This window comes from Cervus canadensis, chromosome 8 (genome assembly GCF_019320065.1).
Source record: "Cervus canadensis isolate Bull #8, Minnesota chromosome 8, ASM1932006v1, whole genome shotgun sequence".
Lineage (NCBI taxonomy): Eukaryota > Metazoa > Chordata > Mammalia > Artiodactyla > Cervidae > Cervus > Cervus canadensis.
The window spans coordinates 35,652,296-35,671,861 of NC_057393.1; the positions used below are offsets into that span (position 1 = coordinate 35,652,296).

Genomic DNA, 19,566 nt, shown 5'->3' on the forward strand with positions numbered 1-19,566 from the left:
TGGGTTCGATCCCTGGGTCAGGAAGATCACCTGGAGGAGGGCATGGCAACCCGCTCCTGTATTCTTGCTTGGAGAATCCCATGGACAGAGCAGCCTGGTGGGCTATAGTACATAGAATTGCAAAGAGTCGGACATGACTGAAGTGATTTAGTGCAGAGCATGCACATCTGCCATCAGAAGTATTAACTGTGTGATTGTAGTGTGAGAGCAAAGGAGACACACAGGAGGAAGAGTGAGTTTTTCCTATTCAGTTGCCAAAAATCCCAGTTTCACAACTTTCTAGAGCAGAAGCTGATGTGGTGCTCCAGATGGGCTTGGTCAAGAGACCCTACAAAGATATGTAGGAGGAGGTCGCCTGGGTGCTTTCCTAAGCAATCAGACAGGTAAAAGATCAGCCGTTGCATCCTCAGCCTTAGCTCTCCCATAGGTTTGGCTCACGTTAAGTGTCAATAACTATTGCTTGAGTAAGTAAGATTCATCCATTAGCTCCTATAGATCAAAGGTAGCAAGCTGGCAGTTTTCTTTGGCACAGTCTCCTTGTCTTTGTCCTTTAATGTCCCATGCCTCCTGGGCCCACAGCCACTTTTAAGAGCCTGTTAACTTTTTCCCTCTTATCAGGTATTCTGCTTGGCAAAATCATCCCCTTCCCCAAATTTACTTCTGAAACTGTACCTTATACTTCTTGAGAGTCCCTTGAGTCCCTTGGAAAAGACCCTGATGCTGGGAAAGATTGAGGACAAGAGGAGAAGGGGACAACAGAGGATCAGATGGTTGGATGGCCTCACCAACTCAGTGAACATGAGTTTGAGCAAACTCTAGGAGATAGTGAAGGACAGGAAAGCCTGGCGTGCTGCAGTTCATGGGGTCACGAAGAGTCAGACAGGACTGAGTGACTGAACCACAACAACTTTATACCACTTACATCTACAACTCGCACTGGTCATTGATAATCAGAAAGCCCGAAGGCCCTGCAAAGTTAAACACCCATCAGTAGATGTTCAATAGACTATGACATATGTTCTTCAACTTGCCCTGTTATAGGAGGTTTTTCCCCAAGGCTACTAAGGACAGGGAACAGAAGCTGAGGCTACAGACTGGTCTAAGCTGTTCCTGGTTCCTTCTTACACCTCTTTGTGCTCTAAGAGCACAGGGGAAGCAGGAAAGGACTGGGGGAGGGAGAGAATTCTCAGCCTTACTATTCCTCCAGGGCCCCAGGGCTCCGGGCAGGTGAGCAGATGGTCTGGGCACCCCTCATGGAGTCTGACTTGCACAGTGGCCCAGGAATCTTGCTCACAGTGAGAACCTGCTCTGTTAGGAGTTGTGATGGCCAGAAACCGCAGTTATTGTCTTAGAGCTCAGACCCTCCAGGGTGAGGATCCTATCAGGGTTCTGTAGGTGACTGTGAGTTCTGCACAGGAAAATCCAGAGAGAGCTAATGGAATCCTGGCCATGAGAGATGTGCAGGGCAGAGCCAGCTGGGCCAGAGTTGGTGTCCCCACCTCTTTGCAACACCTCCGCACATAACTTCTCTCTTCTCTGCAGTAATGAGTTGTTGTTGTTCAGTTATATCTGACTCTTCGTGACCCCATGGACTGCAGCACAACAGGCTTCCCTGTCCTTCACTATCTCCTGGAGTTTGCACAAACTCATGTCCATTGAGTCAATGATGCCATCCAACCATCTCCTCCTCTGTCATCCCCTTCTCCTCATGCATTCAGTCTTTCTTAGGTATTAGGATCTTTTCCAATGAGTCAGTTTTTTGCATCAGGTGGCCAAAATATTGGAGCTTCAGCATCAGTCCTTCCAGTGAATATTTAGGATTGATTTCCTTTAGGGTTGAGTTGACTGGTTTGATCTCCTTACAGTCCAAGGGACTCTCAAGAGTCTTCTCCAACACCAAAATTTGAAAGCATCAATTCTTCAGTGCTCAGCCTTCTTTATGGTCCAAATCTCACATCCATACATGACTACTGGAAAAACCATAGCTTTGACTATATGGACCTTTGTTGGCAAAGTGATGTCTCTGCTTTTTAATATGCTGTTTAGGTTTGTCATAGCTTTTCTTCCAAGGTGCAAGTGTCTTTTATTTAATGGCCGCAGTCACCATCCACAATGGTTTTGGAGCCTAAGAAAATAAATTCTATTACTGTTTACATTTTTTCCCCATCTGTTTAAGCTAGAGCAGTAACAGGTGGCTCCAGCTTAAATACTGATCGTTCTTTCTGGGCCCAGACCTAGGCCCCAAATTATGCTTTATATTTTTGTTCCTTCCCTTCTCTGATAGGATCCTAGATGGTTTACAAAGAACAAGTCATGCTGTATATATATATAAGGTCTGACTAATACAAATAACTTCCTACTTTTAATTTTCATGCAATTTAAACCAAACCTAGAATTTCCACAGCACTTTAGAACCATAGATTGTTCAGGGGACTTAGTTGTAGGTATTTAAGGAAACTCCTGACAAGTGACAAAAGTTTTCCAATCCCCTCTCTACCAAAGTGAAAGTGGACTAAGGTAGAGACGTTTTTAAAGCATAAGCTCCAGAAGATGGGGCCCAGCTATAAGTATATTTTAAAGCTCTTCAGGTGTCTTTCAATATGTAGCTAAGGTTGCAAACCAATGATTTAGAAAGGCTTTCAGAAAAGTTTGAGACTCAGAGGGGTTTCTAATGAAATAGTTTGGAATGTTTCAGTTATGCCATGTCAAAAATTTCTTTAACCAAAATGGAGGTTTTGTAATAGTGGGATGTCCCAAGGGTTTTTTGTTTTGTCTTTTTGAAGTATAGTTGATTTATAATGTTGTCTAGTTACCTATGTACAGCAAAGTGATTCATTTATACATATATTTATATACATTCTTATTAAAAATATTATTTTCCATTATGGTTTATCATAGGATACTGAATGTAATTCTCTGTGCTATACCGTAGGACATATATTTACGCTGTTGATCCAGTCCATGTGTAATAGCTTACATCTGCTAACCTCCCCCTTCCACCCCATTCCTCCCCCAACCCTCTCTCACTTGGTAACCACAAGTGTATTCTCTATGTCCATGAGTCTGTTTATGTTTTGTAGATAGGTTCATTTGTGTCATATTTTACATTCCACATATAAGTGACATTATATAGTATTTGTTTTTCTCTTTCTGACTTACTTCACTCTATGACAGTCTGTAGGTCCATCCACATCTCTACAAATGACCCAATTTCATCCCTTTTCGTGGCTGAGTAGTATTCCATTGTACATGTATACCACATTTACCTTATCCATTCCTCTGTTGATGGAAATTTAGGTTGTTTCCATGTCTTGACTATTGTGAATAGTGCTGCTATGAACATAAGTGTGCATGTATCTTTTTTAATTTGGGTTTTTTCTAGATATATGCCCAAGACTGGGATTGTGGATTCATATGGTAACTCTATTTTTAATTTTATAAGGATCCTCCATACTGTTTTCCATAGTTGGTGTACCAACTTAGATTCCCACAAGCAATGGAAGGGGGTCCGTTTCTCCACATCCTCTCCAGCATTTGTTATCTGTAGAGTTTTTATTGATGGCCACTCTGACTAGTGTGAGGTGGTACCTCATGGCAGTTTTGATTTGCATTTCTCTAATAATTAGTGATGGTGAGCATCTTTTCATGTTCTCATTGGTCGGTTGTATTTCTTTTTTTCTTCCATTTTTATTTCTTCTTTGGAAAAATGTCTAGGTCTTCTGCCCATTTTTATATTGGGTTGTTTACTGTAGTCATGTTGTATGATATGTCTGTATATTTTGGAAATTAAGCCCTTATTGATTGCATCATTTGCAGATATTTTCTCCCATTCTATAGCTTATCTTTTTGTTTTTCTGTTTTTATGGTTTTTTTTGCTGTGCAAAAGCTTTTAAGTTTGACTAGGTCCCATTTGTTTATTTTTGTTGCCTTAGGAGACTGAAGGCATTGATAAGAAAACACTGGTATGATTTATGTCAGAGAATGTTTTGCCTGTGATCTCTTCTAGTTTTATAGTGTTATGTCTTATGTTTAAATCTTTACACCACTTTAAGTTTATTTTTGTGTATGATGAGAGGGTGTGTTCCAGCTTTATCAATTTACATGCAGCTGCCCAGCTTTCCCAGCACCAACACTTGCTGAAGAGACTTTCTCCCATTGTTGGCACATTCCCCTCCTGATTCCTTTCTTACTTTCTTCTATTTTCCCCTTTTTTCCTTTGTCCTACCTGGTTACATGGGGATTTTCTTGCCCTTTCAGAGGTCTGAGATATTCTGCCAGCATTCAGTAGATACTCTGTTGGAATTGTTCTACATGTAAATGCATTTTTGATATATCTGTGGGAGGTGAGCGTCATGGCCTACTATGCCATCTTGATCAGTCTACCCAAGTTTCTTTAAGACAGCAAACTGCAGTCACTGTCAGATGTTTTTAAAATGGTACTCCAGAAGTGTAAAATAGAATTACCATCTGCTGTGCTGTGCTGAAGTCGTTCAATCATGTCCAACTCTGTGACCCCATGGAGTGTAGCCTGCCAGGCTCTTCTGTCCATGGGGATTCTCCAGGCAAGGATACTGGAGTCGGTTGCCATACCCTCCTCCAGGGGATCTTTCCGATTCAGGGATCAAACCCAGGTCTCCCACATTGCAGGCATATTCTTTACCAGCTGAACCACTAGGGAAGCCCAGGAATACTGGATTCTTTACCAGCTGATCTGCCAGGGAAGTCCATATGATCCAGCAATTCACTGCCGGGTATATACTCAAAAGAATCAAAAGCAGGAGCTCAAGTGGATATTTGTATAGCAAATGGATAGCCGCATTATTCACAGTAGCCAAAAGGTGGAAGCATCTATGAATTCATAAATTTATGAATGAATGAACAAAATGTGGTATATACACACTATTAATTAATCAAGGAGGCTAGGACTTCCCTTATAACTTGGTCCATAAAGAATCTTCCTGCAATGTAAGAGATCCGGGTTCAATTCCTGGGTCAGGAAGATCCCCTGGAGAAGGAAACAGCAACCCACTCCAGTATCCTTGCCTGGAGAGTCCCATGGACAGAGGAGTCTGGCAGGCTATAGTCCATGGGGTCGCAAGAGTTGGACACGGCTTAGCGACTAAACCACCACCAAACAAGGAGGCCATCAGAGGTGGCTCTGATGTCTTGGCGACCTACATTAGGCAAACCAAAACTGAGGCTTGGCAATATCTTGAGATTAAGCAATCAAAGGACAACAAACCAGAAATATCCAAGTGGGCTTTCCCAAATAATGCAACCACTTAAACTATCTCCAATCAAATAATCTCCTTGTCTTCCTTCTGCCTTTGCGCTGTAAAAGGTTTTTCCCTCACTCCTGTCCTGGAGTGCCAATAAGCAATTCTGGTTTTTGTTGCCAATTCCAATGGATGTTTGCTCACTTAAACACTTAAGTTTTTTAATATGTCTCAACTTAATCATTCAACAATACAGTGAAGTATTATTCAGCCTTAAAAAGGAAGGAAATTCTAATACATGCTACACCACAGCTAAACCTTGAGGACATTATGCTAAGTGAAATAAACCAGTCACAAAAGGACAAATACTGTTTGATTCCACTTATGTGAAGTACTCCAGAGTTGTTAAGCTACAGAGACAGAAAGTAGGTAGAAATGGGAAATTAATGTTGAAAGGATACAGAGTTTGTTTTGTAAGATGAAAAAGTTCTTGTGGATGGATGGTGATAATGGTAGCACAACAATGTGAATATACTCAATGCCATCAAACTGTGCACTTAAAAATAGCTAAGATGTTGAATTACATTATGTGTGTTTTACCATAATATTTTTTTTTAAGTTTTAAAAATAGTTGGTTAAGTACTTCTGCAAATGAATTTCTGCATGCTTGCATCATACGAGGCAGAAGACCCACCCATGATGGTGATTCATTTTACAGAATTAAGGTCATGCATGGTGTGGATGAATAACAAGGGAAGGAAAATCAGTTAATAAATATCCTTCAGGCATGAAATAATTTTTATTAGCTTTTAAGAAGTGAAAGTTGTCACTATTTTGCTACTCAGATGGTGGTACACAAATTGGTAGAGAAGTAACTAATAGGGGAAAAAGCACAACAAAAAAGTCACCATTTGTCAAAGTAAGATAGCTATGTGACCTCCAAGACTCAAAGGACTACAGAACTGGGAGGTCCAAAAAAAAAGAGAGAAACAAAAAAGAACTGGGAGGTCCTTCTTTTGAGGTTTTTGAACAAAACTTGCTATGTTGAGAAATTTGTCAAGCAATTTGAATATTATCATTTATGGGTCCCACAGATTTGCCAGTGGAGCACACAGCCAATGTGGTTACTCTATAGTAAACACATGTTCTCATCTCCAAGCTGAGCAAGTATATAGAGACTGAGTTCCAGTAAGGACCCAGAACAGACTCTAGATGTGGACAAAATTAAATGCAGAAAGCTCAAGACATAATGAAGCACAGCAACTTAAACCATTTCATGTCTCTCCTTGACTGAAAAAAAAAAAAGTGTCTGAAGATCAGTGGTAATATGATCCATAAAGAAGGAGAGATGCTATCCGAGCAAGGATTTAGGGCAGGATGGGGATTCAAGAGACTGTATGTGCCCTAATGAAGGAAGGCCTGAGGGGCTCATGGTCATTTCTGCTAGGCTGATAGATACTCCATGTGGTCATTGATGGCTCTATGTTCAACTCCCTCACACACACATACACTAAGCCAGTAATAAAAGCAACAAATAACAAATGTTGGCAAGGGAACAGAGAAAAGGGAAGCCTCAATGTAATGTTGGTAGAAATGTAAATTGGCACAATTACTATGGAAAATAGCATGGCGCTTCCTCCAAAAATTAGAACTGCCATGGGATCCGGCTTCCTTAGCCGTGCAAAAGTTCATAAGTTTGGTTAGGTTTCATTTGTTTACTTTTGCTTTTATTTCTATTGTCTTGGGAGACTGACTTGAAGAAAACATTGCTGGGATTTATGTCAGAGGATGTTTGCATATGTTCTCTTCTAGGAGTTTTATGATGTCATGTCTTATACATATAAACCTTTAGGCCGTTTTCAGTTTATGGTGTGAAGGTGTATTCTAACTTCATTGATGTGAATGCTTTCCAGCATGTGACTGTCTAGCTTTCCCAATACCACTTGCTGAAGAGACTGACAGTAAAAATCTTATCATTTATGACTACAGAATACCTAACAATTCAAATTATTAGAAATGTGTAAGTTAGCAATGTTAGCCATAATCTCTCTACCTTCCCCAACATAACTATAGTTAACAACTTGATTTCTATTCTTTATTTGCATATTCTTTGTATATGATGATATTAAAATATATATTTATTGGGTTCACTTAAAAATACACCTTTTCCCCCATGTTTGCGCATATGTATCTACCTAAGTCTTTTTATGAACTTTTGCTCCATTGTATGGATGTTGAAAGCTCAGTTTGTAAAAAAGCCACCTGCAATGCAGGAGACCCTGGTTCAGTTCCTGGGTCAGGAAGATCCGCTGGAGAAGGGATAGGCTACCCAGTCTAGTATTCGTGGGCTTCCCTCATGGCTCAGCTGGTAAAGAATCCACCTGCAATGCAGGAGACCTGGGTTCCATCCCTGGGTTGGGAAGATCCTCTGGAGAAGGAAAAGGCTACCCATTCCAGTATTCTGGCCTGGAGAATTCCATGGACTGTATAGTCCGTGGGGTCACAAAGAGTCAGACACGACTGAGCAACGTTCACTTTCTTTCATGGATGTAACATAATTTGCTTAACCAGTGGCCTGTTGTTAAACATTTGTATTGTTTTCATTTTTTTTTCTCTATTTCAATCAACTCTCAAAGAACATCCTGGTATTTCTATCTTTGCCCACTGTGTGAGAAGGAGGGGAACTGCTACATACAAGAACATTCTCCCCTGTCATTTGTTACTTATGCTTAGTCACTCAGTCCTGTCTGACTCTTCTGCGACCCCATGGACTATAACCTCCCAGGCTCCTCTATCTATGGGATACTCCAGACAGGAATACTGAAGTGGGCTGCCATGCCTTCCTCCAAAGGATCTTCCCAACTCAGGGACTGAACCCAAGTCTCTTGCATTGGCAGGTGGATTCTTTACCATTGAGCCACCATCCCCTGGCATTTAACTCAGCACTAATGATCAGGGTTAGAATCATATCTGCTAGAGTTCCAGGTGTAAGTAAGAGCAAAAGGAGTTTCTCTGAGCCTTGTGTCTGCTGGTGCTTTGCAGAAATATCAGCGAAGGCGGAAGTACAGCCTGTCTGCTGTGTTCCATTCAGCCACCATGTTGCAAGACATTGGCGAGGCCATTCAGTTTGAAGTCAGCATCGGGAACTACGGCAACAAGTTTGACACGACTTGTAAGCCTTTGGCATCAACCACTCAGTATAGCCGTGCTGTGTTTGATGGTAAGACTGACGCTGGCTGTCTCTCCTGCACATGTTTACAGTGGGCGCACCACAGGATGAGAAACACGCAGTGCATTCCCTCTCTAGCAGGTGTAGTGGAATGCGTGGCATATGCATATGTGGAAACGTAGAATGGGGAAGAGAGGTGGCTGGAGTTTAGACGCAGACCCTTTTCCAGGGGCTGAATCTCAAGGCTTCTCCCATGCCCAATTTTGACATTGGCTCTGTTTTGTAAAGCCATAAGATGGCAGCTAGCTGAACAATGAGCCTCCCCAAAAACAGCTCCTGCCCCTGCCCACCTCTGCCCTGCCCGGCCCCAAACTGCTTTTAGTTTGAGCAGTTGAAGTGGATGGAAAATCAACTTCTGGTCATCACTCTCTTTCTCCCCAGCACTATGACCTTAGCACATCACTTCATTCTATCCCTCATCTTCTCTAGAGTTGCCATGAGGATTAGATAGCTATATTCAAACAAAGATGGATGGAAAACAGTCCCTGCTTTTATAGAACTTACATTCTAGAGTATAAAATAAATCACAATAGAAGTCAGAGTATGAGAATGCCCTAATAAAGATGTGGACAAATGGTTGGAGAGCACAGAGAAGGGAGCGAGAAATTCTGTTCCAGTGTCTCAACAGCGTTGCCACAGTTTTTAGCTAATTTTTATGCAAGTAGTGTTAAGCTATAAAATGTGGGCTAATCTTTATAAGGCTCTGAGCAATACCAAATTCCATGTATCCAACTTAAGTTTTTCAAAAAAACAGAAAATTCTTTTTTCTTGTCCCATTCCAAAAAAAATTTGCTTAGGAAAACTGTTTTCAGGGACAAACACATATAATCTAATCCCTTATGCTCTGTTTTCTGCTACCCTGTTTTATAATTATCAGCGATACTAATATGCATGGTCCCAAATCATCAAAAGATCCTGAGATCATTGTGCTAGGTTTACTAGGGCCTTTTAGAGAGATTTTTCAAAGCAGGCTGCATGAATACGAACTTTTTATTTATCCCTCAGTTGCTCAATTAAATAAAATGAAAGAATCAGACTACTCCAAACTACATCTTTCAGGCCTATGATTAACCAAGCAGTCCAGTTTGTATATCTCTTCAATAAATGTGTTAAGTGTCCAGTGTTCACTGACCCTCAATATTCTACACCAGGAAACTACTATTACTACTTGCCTTGGGCCCACACGAAGCCAGTTGTTACACTGACTTCCTACTGGGAGGATATTAGTCATCGCCTGGATGCTGTGAACACGCTCCTAGTCATGGCAGAAAGGCTGGTGAGTTTATCTTTTCTACATTTCCTTTTTACCAAACAGGGTGAATTATGTATTAGTTAGAATGCAGTTAGGCTACTGAGGTGGTATCTGAGTTACCACAAGACCTCAGAATATAATGGTAAGCAAGATGAACACTATTTCCTTAGTAGCAGTTGAGGTAGGTAATCTAAGGCTGGTATGGAAGTTCAGTGGTATTGGGGGACCCAGGTTCTTGCCCCCTCCACCTTGCTGCTCTGCTATTACTATGGCATTGTCATTGTTTGCAAGGGAGAAGCAGCTCACCACTACACCGCCCCTTCAGTCTGAAGGAAGGGGAAAAGAAGGGAAGAAGATGACACAGGCTCTCCCCTTCAAGGGAAAGACCCAGAAGTCACACACTTGATTTCTACTCATTTCCCACTGGCCAGAATCCAGTCATACAACCACATCTTACTGCAAGAGAGTTGGGAAATGCAGTCTCAGGCCTGTGCAGGCATATGCCCAGGTGCAAGTTCACTTACTGTGGAAAAGAGAGGATGGATGTTGAAGTAGAAGAACAACTCACACTTTCTTCCATAATTTGTATGTGGAATGTGGTGTGGAGAATGGTTCATTCCAGTAGAAATATCCCAACCCTTAGAGCTTTGCTGTCAAAGCAGTAAAAATCTCTACTGTGGAACAAGTGGTTTCAGAGGACTTTCTTGTTGGAGGTGGGAGAGTTCCCTCTGGTGGGAACTTGCATAGATGTGACATCTGTGGTTATCCATCTGGTTGATGTTAATGAGAGGAGGAAAACATGGTTGGGATATTTCTAGTAAAGTCAAAGATACTAAGTTATTTCTGTCAGGTACTGATAAAATCCATCTGGTATTAATGTTTTGATTTCCAAATTATATGAATATTAATTTTTCTAAGATGTTCCAACCTCTGTCAGCATTGTACCGTGATGCGGAGGGGTCCTGGAATATACTTGAGCTAAGACTCCATGGCAAAATCTGAAAATGTTGTTTTATGCTTCAAAGACAATATTGAAGAGAACTGTACATTTAACTTAGGCATAATTGTCCACATAACAAAGTTACAATTGATACACAGTGTGGTTGTGGTGTTAATTTCCAAGTTTCCATCTCAAGGAACTTGGTGGGAACTGGTCACACCTCTATTCTGTTTTGGGTATTTCCAGCTTTTTTCATCTTCAGTCTTTTCATCAGCTCTCTTCACTGTCCTAATTCCGTAACAATCTGGACAGGACAGTGGATTTCCATGATCAGACTTTGGGGACTATGGTGGGCTCTCCCTCAACCTCTCTGCTGGTAGATGCTCAACATGACACAATAATATGTTCTTGGTTTATCTTATACTTTCTGTGGCCCAACTCTGGAACCACAATTTCTCTAAGGAGCCCTGGTTCCTTTTAGTGGGAGAGGAATGTAAAGAATAGTGTCTGGCAGGGTACTGGAGTGTTCAGTACTCCTGAGATGTCTTTGCTTCTAGGCCTTCTCAGCAGACAAACCCACATGTATACACACATGTATTGTGTGTATACATATGCATATTTTATATCTCTCAGTATACTGAGTGCACTGAGTTTATAAGGATGACTTCAATTCCATTTTATTGATAATATTACGGGGTTTATTCTAGTCTTCCCTCTTTCCATATTTATAGCTCCCTTCTCCAGCTTCCATTATTCTCAATATATTTACTCATTTGTTTAGTTCTCCATAGGTTAAGTACTGGGAAAAACAGATCTAATTAGAGTTTGATATACTTATGGTTCTTTCCTTCCTTCAAACTGAGGGAATCATTGTGCTCAAAAGTTACTTGGGCTAATTCAGTGTATCATGTTATTCATCTGACATATAGTTAGGTTCATTTGTTCCTGTTTTACAGTCCATTGTAGGGTTCCTTCCCCCATCCTTGTTGGTTTTTCTTTTATTTACTTTCTGAATATATAAAATTTGATTCATTTCAAAGGTCAGGTTATAGGAAAAGGTTGTCTTATTACTTTATATATCGGTGTTGGTTTCATTTTGGAGAAAAAGAGTTAATCTGTGGGGAACATTTTAAATGTAAAGGAAAAAAAAAAGACCTTTCATTTTTCTGTTAAATCTTTTTGTGTATTTTTCTTGAAAATAAAAGTTAAACCTTTGTCGGGTATAGTGCACAATTACCAATTCTTTCTCCCCTCTCCATATTCTTCAGCAATCAAACATAGACGCTCTAAAAGCAGGGATACAAGGTAAAATTCCTTCAAACCAATTGGCAAAAATGTGGCAGAAGCTCCTGGAGGAAGTTATAGAAGACACAAGGTACAGTGATCCTACTTGTACTCTAGAATCCCCAGCTGTGCTCCCCTCTCTTAAACTGTAAGACCAGAAGAGTCTCTAGAATTTTCTAGTGTTTGCCAGAAAAATAATTTGACTCAGCCAAGTTTCTCAAAAGGGAAGAGTCTGTGAATCACCAGCAGGAAGAGCTCCGCTTTCTGCTGGTGCCAATTGTAAAGCAGCGGAGGGGAGGCTGAGGCCCCCCTCCGGGAAGAAGTCGTCCCGGTGCGGCCTCGGGTGAAGGGCTGGGCAGGCGGAAGGGCTGGTCTGCCTGGCCTCCGCCTCCAGGCATCCCTAGTGTGCCCACCACCCCAGGAAAGGTGACTCCTGGCTCCCACGGAGGATGGGATCTGATGGTGGGGCACTGATTTTACCATTTAGAACAGCGTTCCTAATTCATAAACACATTTTCAGAAACAGCAGTTTTATTTTACTATCAGATGCCGAATGAGTCCTCTGGCCAAGCCTTCCTTAGGTGAAGCTGGAGAACCTTTATGACTTGGGGAAACTGTTCAGATCTCTCGGCATGTGGAAATCAAAGGAGGAAGTGATCATTCTGAACTCATTTTAAATGTTGGCCAATAAAGCAGTGGTCAGGGAAGTCCCAAAAGTAAAGCACACTGAGTATTTACGCTAGCAAGAACCAGGGCTGTCCACCGGCCCCCGCCCCGCGCCCCGCCCTGCGCTCCCCTCCTTGCCTCTGAGCGAACGCCTGAACACTGTCTCCCAGTCTCCTTGTGCCCTCTAGTGGTTTGGCTAGGTAATTCTGATGCAGCTGAGATGGCTCAGCCGGTAAAGCGTCCGCCTACAATGCGGGAGACCCCGGTGCAGTCCCTGGGTCGGGAAGATCTCCTGGAGAAGGAAATGGCAACCCACTCCAGTATTCTTGCCTGGAAAATTCCATGGACAGAGGAGCCTGGTAGGCTACAGTCCATGGGGTTGCAAAGAGTAGGACATGACTGAGCGACTCACTTTCTTTTGAGATTAAAGCGCAGCTGGAAGCTTGTTTAAATGCAGAGAATTTATATTTGGGTCCTAAGAGGTCATCTCTTTCAATCTTCTTATTTTGTCTACAAAAGAGACCCAAGAAACAGAAGCCCAAGGAGATGAAGTGACTCATCTGAGGCCCGGAGTTGGGTTTATTAACTTATTTTCCTACTATGTGTTTCCCACTGCCATATCTATTTATTGAACATCTTGTATGTAGCCTTTGAGCTAAAGCTTCCATCTATATTTTGCCTCAAAGAATCATTTCAGGGACTTAACCCTTCTAATGTATTGCCATAATTACCAGTGAAGCCAAACAATGACATTTGGTAATACCTTTCATGTAGAAAATGCCTATGAATTTCAAGGCTTGTTGAGCAAAACACAAAAATATTTTATACTTTTTTTGAAGAATCAAATTGAAAGAATCAAAAGATCAAGATACGTTTTAATTTTAGGAAATTTATGTTTAGGGAAGTCAGCTAGGATGTCCTTAAGAATCTGGGTGAAATTCTAACCAATAAAAGTTCTAGGTAGAGACAGTGAGAGTAGAATTTCCTGAAACAGGTGACAACTTCACTTTGGCCCCATCAGCAGCTCTGGTGAGAGGGAGGCCCTGGCAGAAAAAGGCTAATTCTGGCTCCAGCTCAGCTGTTCTAGTGGGAGCTTGACCTATACAAGGGATTCTTGCCTTTTTAGGAGGGAATGGGCCCCTTTGATTATCTGATGAGATGACGGTGATGGTGGCAATATCATTTAGACTGTGTGTGTGCATGCACTCTCAGTCATGTCCAACTCTTTGAAACTCCACAGACTGTAGCCCACCAGGCTTCTCTGTCTATGGAAGTCTCCTCGCAAGAATACTGGAGTGGGTTGCATACTCTGCAGTAGATGTTGCTCTAAAGACTCACCATATATTAACTTACTTACTTCTCACCACAACTCTAAAGGTAGATATTATTTTCTCACACTTGAGGCTAGGAAAACAAAAGATTCAGTAACTGGTCAACATCACAGAAGTAGTAAATGATGGAGTCAGGACTTGTACCCAGATATTCTTCTCTAAAGCCTCTGGTTTTCATCATGATGCCATCTTTATCATGATGTCACACTACATGCCAACCCAGACAGACACTTTTCTTTATAAGTTTCAGGGAGTCACAGACCTCTAGAGGCCCCCCGCAGACTGTCTAGGGGTTGTCCCTTCCTTCTTCATTTTGTGGGTCTGTACAGTGATCATAGGAAGCAAAAGAAGGGAAGGCCAGTTCTTCCCAGCTGTTGCTTCTGTTTCCATCTCCTTCCCAGTGATTCCACAGGCCTTGGGTCAAACCCAAGGAATGGCTTTGGAATTTTCATCCCCCTGCATGCCCATGAGAGTTAGGAAAGTCTGTCTGGCAGGCCTGCTCTGCCAAAGCCACGTACATTCACCTTCAGCTTTAACATGGTCACTCTTTAGAGTCTGTTAGGAAATTGGTGTGGTTTGCAAGACTGAAACCAACTGTAAATGAATTTGATAGTTCTGAAAACGAATAAGCCATTCTGCATATTCTGTTTTGTTTTCCCTTTTTAGATACACGTTGCCTCTCACAGAAGGAAAACCTAATGTCACAGTTCTTGATACTCAGATCCGAAAGTTGCGATCCAGAGCTCTCTCTCAGATACATGAGGCAGCTGTGAGGATGCGGTCTGAGGTCCCAGAGGTCAAATCCACATTGGTGGAAATCGAGGACTGGCTCGATAAATTAATGCAGCTGACTGAGGAGGTAGGGCTTTTAAACTTCATCTGATATGGAAGCAGGATTCTGCAGAATGGCACCAGGGGTAGAGATGGTGTTGAGAAAATCTAGTACATTATCTTAGACATTGAGCAGACCTGATGGATGATGAAATCAAGCAGTTATTGGACTGAGATGCTAATGGATAAACATCACTGAGGTCAGGGTAGAAGAATTTTGAGTTGGTTGTCCTGGAAAGGTCTGCATAATGGACATGCTGTCATTGTCATGGTACAATCAGAGAAGATTTCAATTAGAGTGATACAGTAGCAGATCTGTGTACTACCTTTGGTTGGGATCGAGAAAAGACCTGGCTTTGAATCCTGGATCTACCATGCGTAACTTTGGGCAAGGTATTCAATCTCCCTAAGCCTCAGTTTTCCCACAGATTAAATGAAGAGAATTTCCCTGGTGGTTTAGTGGTTAAGAATCCACCTGCCAAGGGGACACGGGTTCGATCCCTGGTCCAGGAAGATGCCACATGCTTCAGAGCAACTGAGCCCATACTCCACAGCTCCTGAGCCTGAGTGCCACAACCACTGAAGCCCATGCACTCTAGAGGCCAGGCTCCCCAAAAGCACAATAAGAGGAGCCACCGCAATGAGCAGACCATGCACCACAACAAAGAGTAGCCCCGACTCGCCCCAACTAGAGAAAAATCTGCACGTGGCAATCAGCGCAATCAAAAATAAAGACATATTTAAAATAAATAAGTAAATGGGGAGAAAAGTAGTACTCAGTTCCCATCACCGCTTAATGAAGTTAAAGAAGATGAAGAGTGAAAAGGCCTTAGCCCAGCATGGGGCACACAGTGAGTGCTGGAGTAATGTTGGCTGCCACTGACCTCTGTGGGTTGGAAGAATAAGGGAGTAGGAGACCCCTCCCTACTGACCTTCACAGATGGGGAGGTGGAGGGCAAGTTGTCATACATTTGTGAGTAGAGGTACATTTGAAAAACACATGTGATGACAGGACATTTTTATTTTTCACTTTCTAGGCTTTGTTCCTTTCAGAGTTTTTTATGGTGAACTTATATCAGCTTTAAAATCAGAAAAAGGTTTTATTTATTTATGTATTTTTTAAAAAAAGAGGTTTTAAATAATTAATATTGCACATTTGGAAAATGTCGGATTGTGAAATAGAGATGCTCTGTCTATGCCCTGTGAGATAGATGAAACCTGTAACCCCTTGGCTGCTGTGGACGTCTTTCTTCAAATGATGGGAGAGATAAAAGGGGGTATTTCACACAGTTTCTCTGTCGAAAGGGCCTTTGGCAAGTGAAGGCCCTCTGCTTCCCTCTATTTCCTTTGGCCAGTCACAGGCCAAAAACCTGTGGTCCCAGAAGAAATTTTGGCAGCGCCCTAACCACATTGTTTCTTTGATAAATGGAGCCCTGAGGGTTCAGCCTGCAGGTGCAGTGGTGTTTCTACATTTAGACTAACTCTAGCTTTGCTTCCTGTTCCATCCCCTTCTGTGACCAGCCCCAGAACAGCATGCCTGACATCATCATCTGGATGATCCGGGGAGAGAAAAGACTGGCCTACGCACGCATTCCCGCGCATCAGGTTTTATACTCCACCAGCGGCGGGAATGCGTCTGGGAAGTACTGTGGGAAAACCCAGACCATCTTTCTGAAGGTATGGCCTCCTCACTGTGTAACGTGAAGTACTTGAGTGCAAACCCCATGTTCCCAGGAAGGGCTGTTTTATAATTTGCCAGCCATTGAATGGCTAGGGCGATCCTGATCCATTTCAGCCTCTTCTGGTCCTTCCTCTAGGGTGGTAATTACCAGAGTGGCCTGAGGTCTGCTGGCTTCAATCAAGGACACTTCTGTAGAGGTCTTTGTGACACTAATATTAACATGGCATTGTGAATGCTTTGCTTTCTAGTATGAATTTTCCACCTCTAATGTCTCATGTGAGGCAATGCTACTCTTGCCTTCCCTACTAGCGAGTGTTGGGAAGCAGAAAAAAACAAAGGTAATATAGGTAGTCCATGCAATCTATGCTCTAATCAAATGGGTCCTCAAATTGAAAAAATTTTAAGAGTTACTACTTTAGGGTTGGGGTTCTGAACATATTGGAGACATGGACTCCTTTAAGAGTCTGATGAAAGCTATTGGCCCTGTCTTCCAAAATAACACATATCTCAGATGCCTCCAACATTCTGCATATGATTCAGGGGCTTTGTAGAACCCATCAATTCATCCCAGGACCCTAGATTAAGAACTTCCCTTGTGTGCATAAGAAGAACCACAGGAGATTGGGGATGGAAACAAAGAGATCCAAATAGTTGCCAGATACAAGTTTGACATCCCTCTCCCTTCCAGACTCCTCCTGAGTTCCTTAGAATATCAGGAACGGGGGAAAAATCAAGAGGGAGAAAAGCAGTCATGGGAGAACGTTCCATTAAAACAGGGAGATATCTGCTAAACTTTTAATAAATGCACTCTTTGCTCTTTAATCAAGAGGGTGAAAATAGAACCAAGGTGATTATCTTCTTTCAAGTGTCTCTTGGTGGAATAAATTTTACTTAAGATAGAACCACAATTATAATTGACCTCGGCACTGCATGGAAGCAAACTGATTAATAAATAAAACTTCACAGCGGGTGGGAGAGGAGGCAGAGTGGTATTCTCTGTATTGGGTTTTAGAACTCAGTGGATAAACAGCAAAATGCTTTTAAGAGAATGTTGTATATATGTATTGATTTTGTTAATACTCATTATCCAGTTTAGGTAGTCATTTAAGTCAGTGTTTTTTTGTTGTTGTTGGTCTTGAGACCTCTCTTCACTCTCAAAAAAAAAAAAAAAAATCACTGGAGACCTCAAACAGCATTTGTGTACATGGTTCTATCTATCAGTATTTACTGTAATAGAAATTAAAACTGACATTAAAAAGTATTTAAGATAACTATAATAAATCCATTATATGTTAACAAACTATATATTTTTATAAAATATAGCTATTTCCTTTTAAAAATCAGAATACTGAGTGATATTGTTTTGCACTTTTGCAAACCTGGCCTCACAGAAAAATAACTGAATTCTCAAAATTGCTTCTACATTTAGTCTGATGCTCTGAGTTGCTTGGTTGAAGTGTATGAAAAGAATCTGACCTCACATATTGTATGTAGTTGGAAAAGGGTGGAGTATTTGAATAACTTTTACAGATAACTGTGGGTGCTTATCTTGGATACAATACAAAACTCAAATGGTAGCTTTTAAAAGATTAATTGCAATGTGGAATCTGAAACCATATCAGTGAACTTTTCATTCTCTGCTACATTAAAATCCATTGGTCTACCTTGTACTTTGAATGGCTGTTTTACCATGCCTGATTTTTGTAACATAAAGCTTTCATCATTTGGAAAATATTCGTTCACTGAGTTAGGCAAATCTTCCTAATGTTGACATGTTTCATCATACAATAAAAAGTCACATTAATATCACTTATAATAAAAGCTCTTATGTATTGGGACACTATCAGGTTCACCCACTAAGGCAGAAACAAACTTTCCAAAATTCTAATTGTTAACTTGAAACCTTGAATTTTATCATTGGCGACAAAATACAGTCACTTATTGTTCTTGAAATGACAAGCTCACTTGTTTATGTTCAAGAAAACATCTGCCCCATATCCAAGTATGAATAACCATATTGGGCAGCCAATTGCTGTTTGAGAAATAAAAGATATTCCATTAAAAAAAAAAAGTCTAGTTCAGTTCACAGCTTGATTGCATCAGAATCTTTTCTCAAAACATATACAAATACACAGCAGAATTTCATCATATAAAATATTAAAAAGACATGTATTTGGGTATCATGATTTAGGATTAGCCATTTTTACTGCTTTATCAAAGGAATTCGTTGGTGAAACTGGCATTTTGTTTTTTTTCACTGGGAGTGATGAAGAAAACTGTTACTACCAGTGCAGTTTGGTGTTGCTGCCTTGATTCCCACTACAGAGCTTGGAGTCTTATCCATGCTTGCTTTTTTTTTTTTTTTAAACCATCAGTGCAAATGTCAATACAGTGAAAAAAACAAGTAGCATCCTAGTACTATTAGGAAAATAATTTTGACCTCATGAGCCTCCTGGAAAGATCTCAGGGGCACCCAGGTGTTCCTGATTTAGTTATTATTTTGATCTTTGTAGAAGGGTCATTTGGAAATATTTTAGCTGCACAAACAAAATTAGACTGTTGAAAACAATGATTAGATGTTCAGTCTACTTTTGTTTTCAGCTGAATATCATAGTCTGTGCTGTGCTTGGCATAACAGCTCATGTTATTATACATCTCACAGTATCCACAAGAAAAAAACAACGGACCAAAGGTGCCTGTGGAGTTGCGTGTGAACATCTGGTTGGGTTTAAGTGCTGTTGAGAAGAAGTTCAATAGCTTTGCAGAAGGAACATTCACCGTCTTTGCTGAAATGGTACATCATTATCTTTTCCTTTTTTGGGGGGAGCACCATTATGTTTCAATTCATATGTCAAATCAACCACCAGCATAATCGCTAACTAAAATTCCATCCAACGGCCCTTCACTAAGCGGGTTGGGAATGATTAACTGGGGGTCTTTGTCGGGACACCCCCAGTGTGATCTACACACAAGCACTCCAGGAGTGAAGAATGTTTGAGAGGTGCCAACCTTGAGACGCCTGCTTGGGGTCTGGAGTGGTTGTTTTCTGCCACATAGTCTTTAAAACATAGAAGACTCATTCCTCAGAGGGGTTTGCCCAGGGGCAAAGAAAATGCTGCCTGAATACTTTTAAAAC

General features: G+C 41.3%; 1 protein-coding gene across 1 annotated transcript in view; it reads left to right on the forward strand.

Moving 5' to 3' along the window:
* MYOF (myoferlin) overlaps window positions 1-19,566 on the forward strand; it is a 171,877-nt gene that overhangs the window by 95,459 nt on the left and 56,852 nt on the right. Inside the window, exons 20-25 of the mRNA XM_043475971.1 lie at window positions 8,259-8,436; window positions 9,597-9,721; window positions 11,906-12,012; window positions 14,585-14,777; window positions 16,271-16,426; window positions 19,093-19,224. Of these exons, the coding sequence (XP_043331906.1) occupies window positions 8,259-8,436; window positions 9,597-9,721; window positions 11,906-12,012; window positions 14,585-14,777; window positions 16,271-16,426; window positions 19,093-19,224 (891 nt within the window). The remainder of the gene's footprint in view (window positions 1-8,258; window positions 8,437-9,596; window positions 9,722-11,905; window positions 12,013-14,584; window positions 14,778-16,270; window positions 16,427-19,092; window positions 19,225-19,566) is intronic.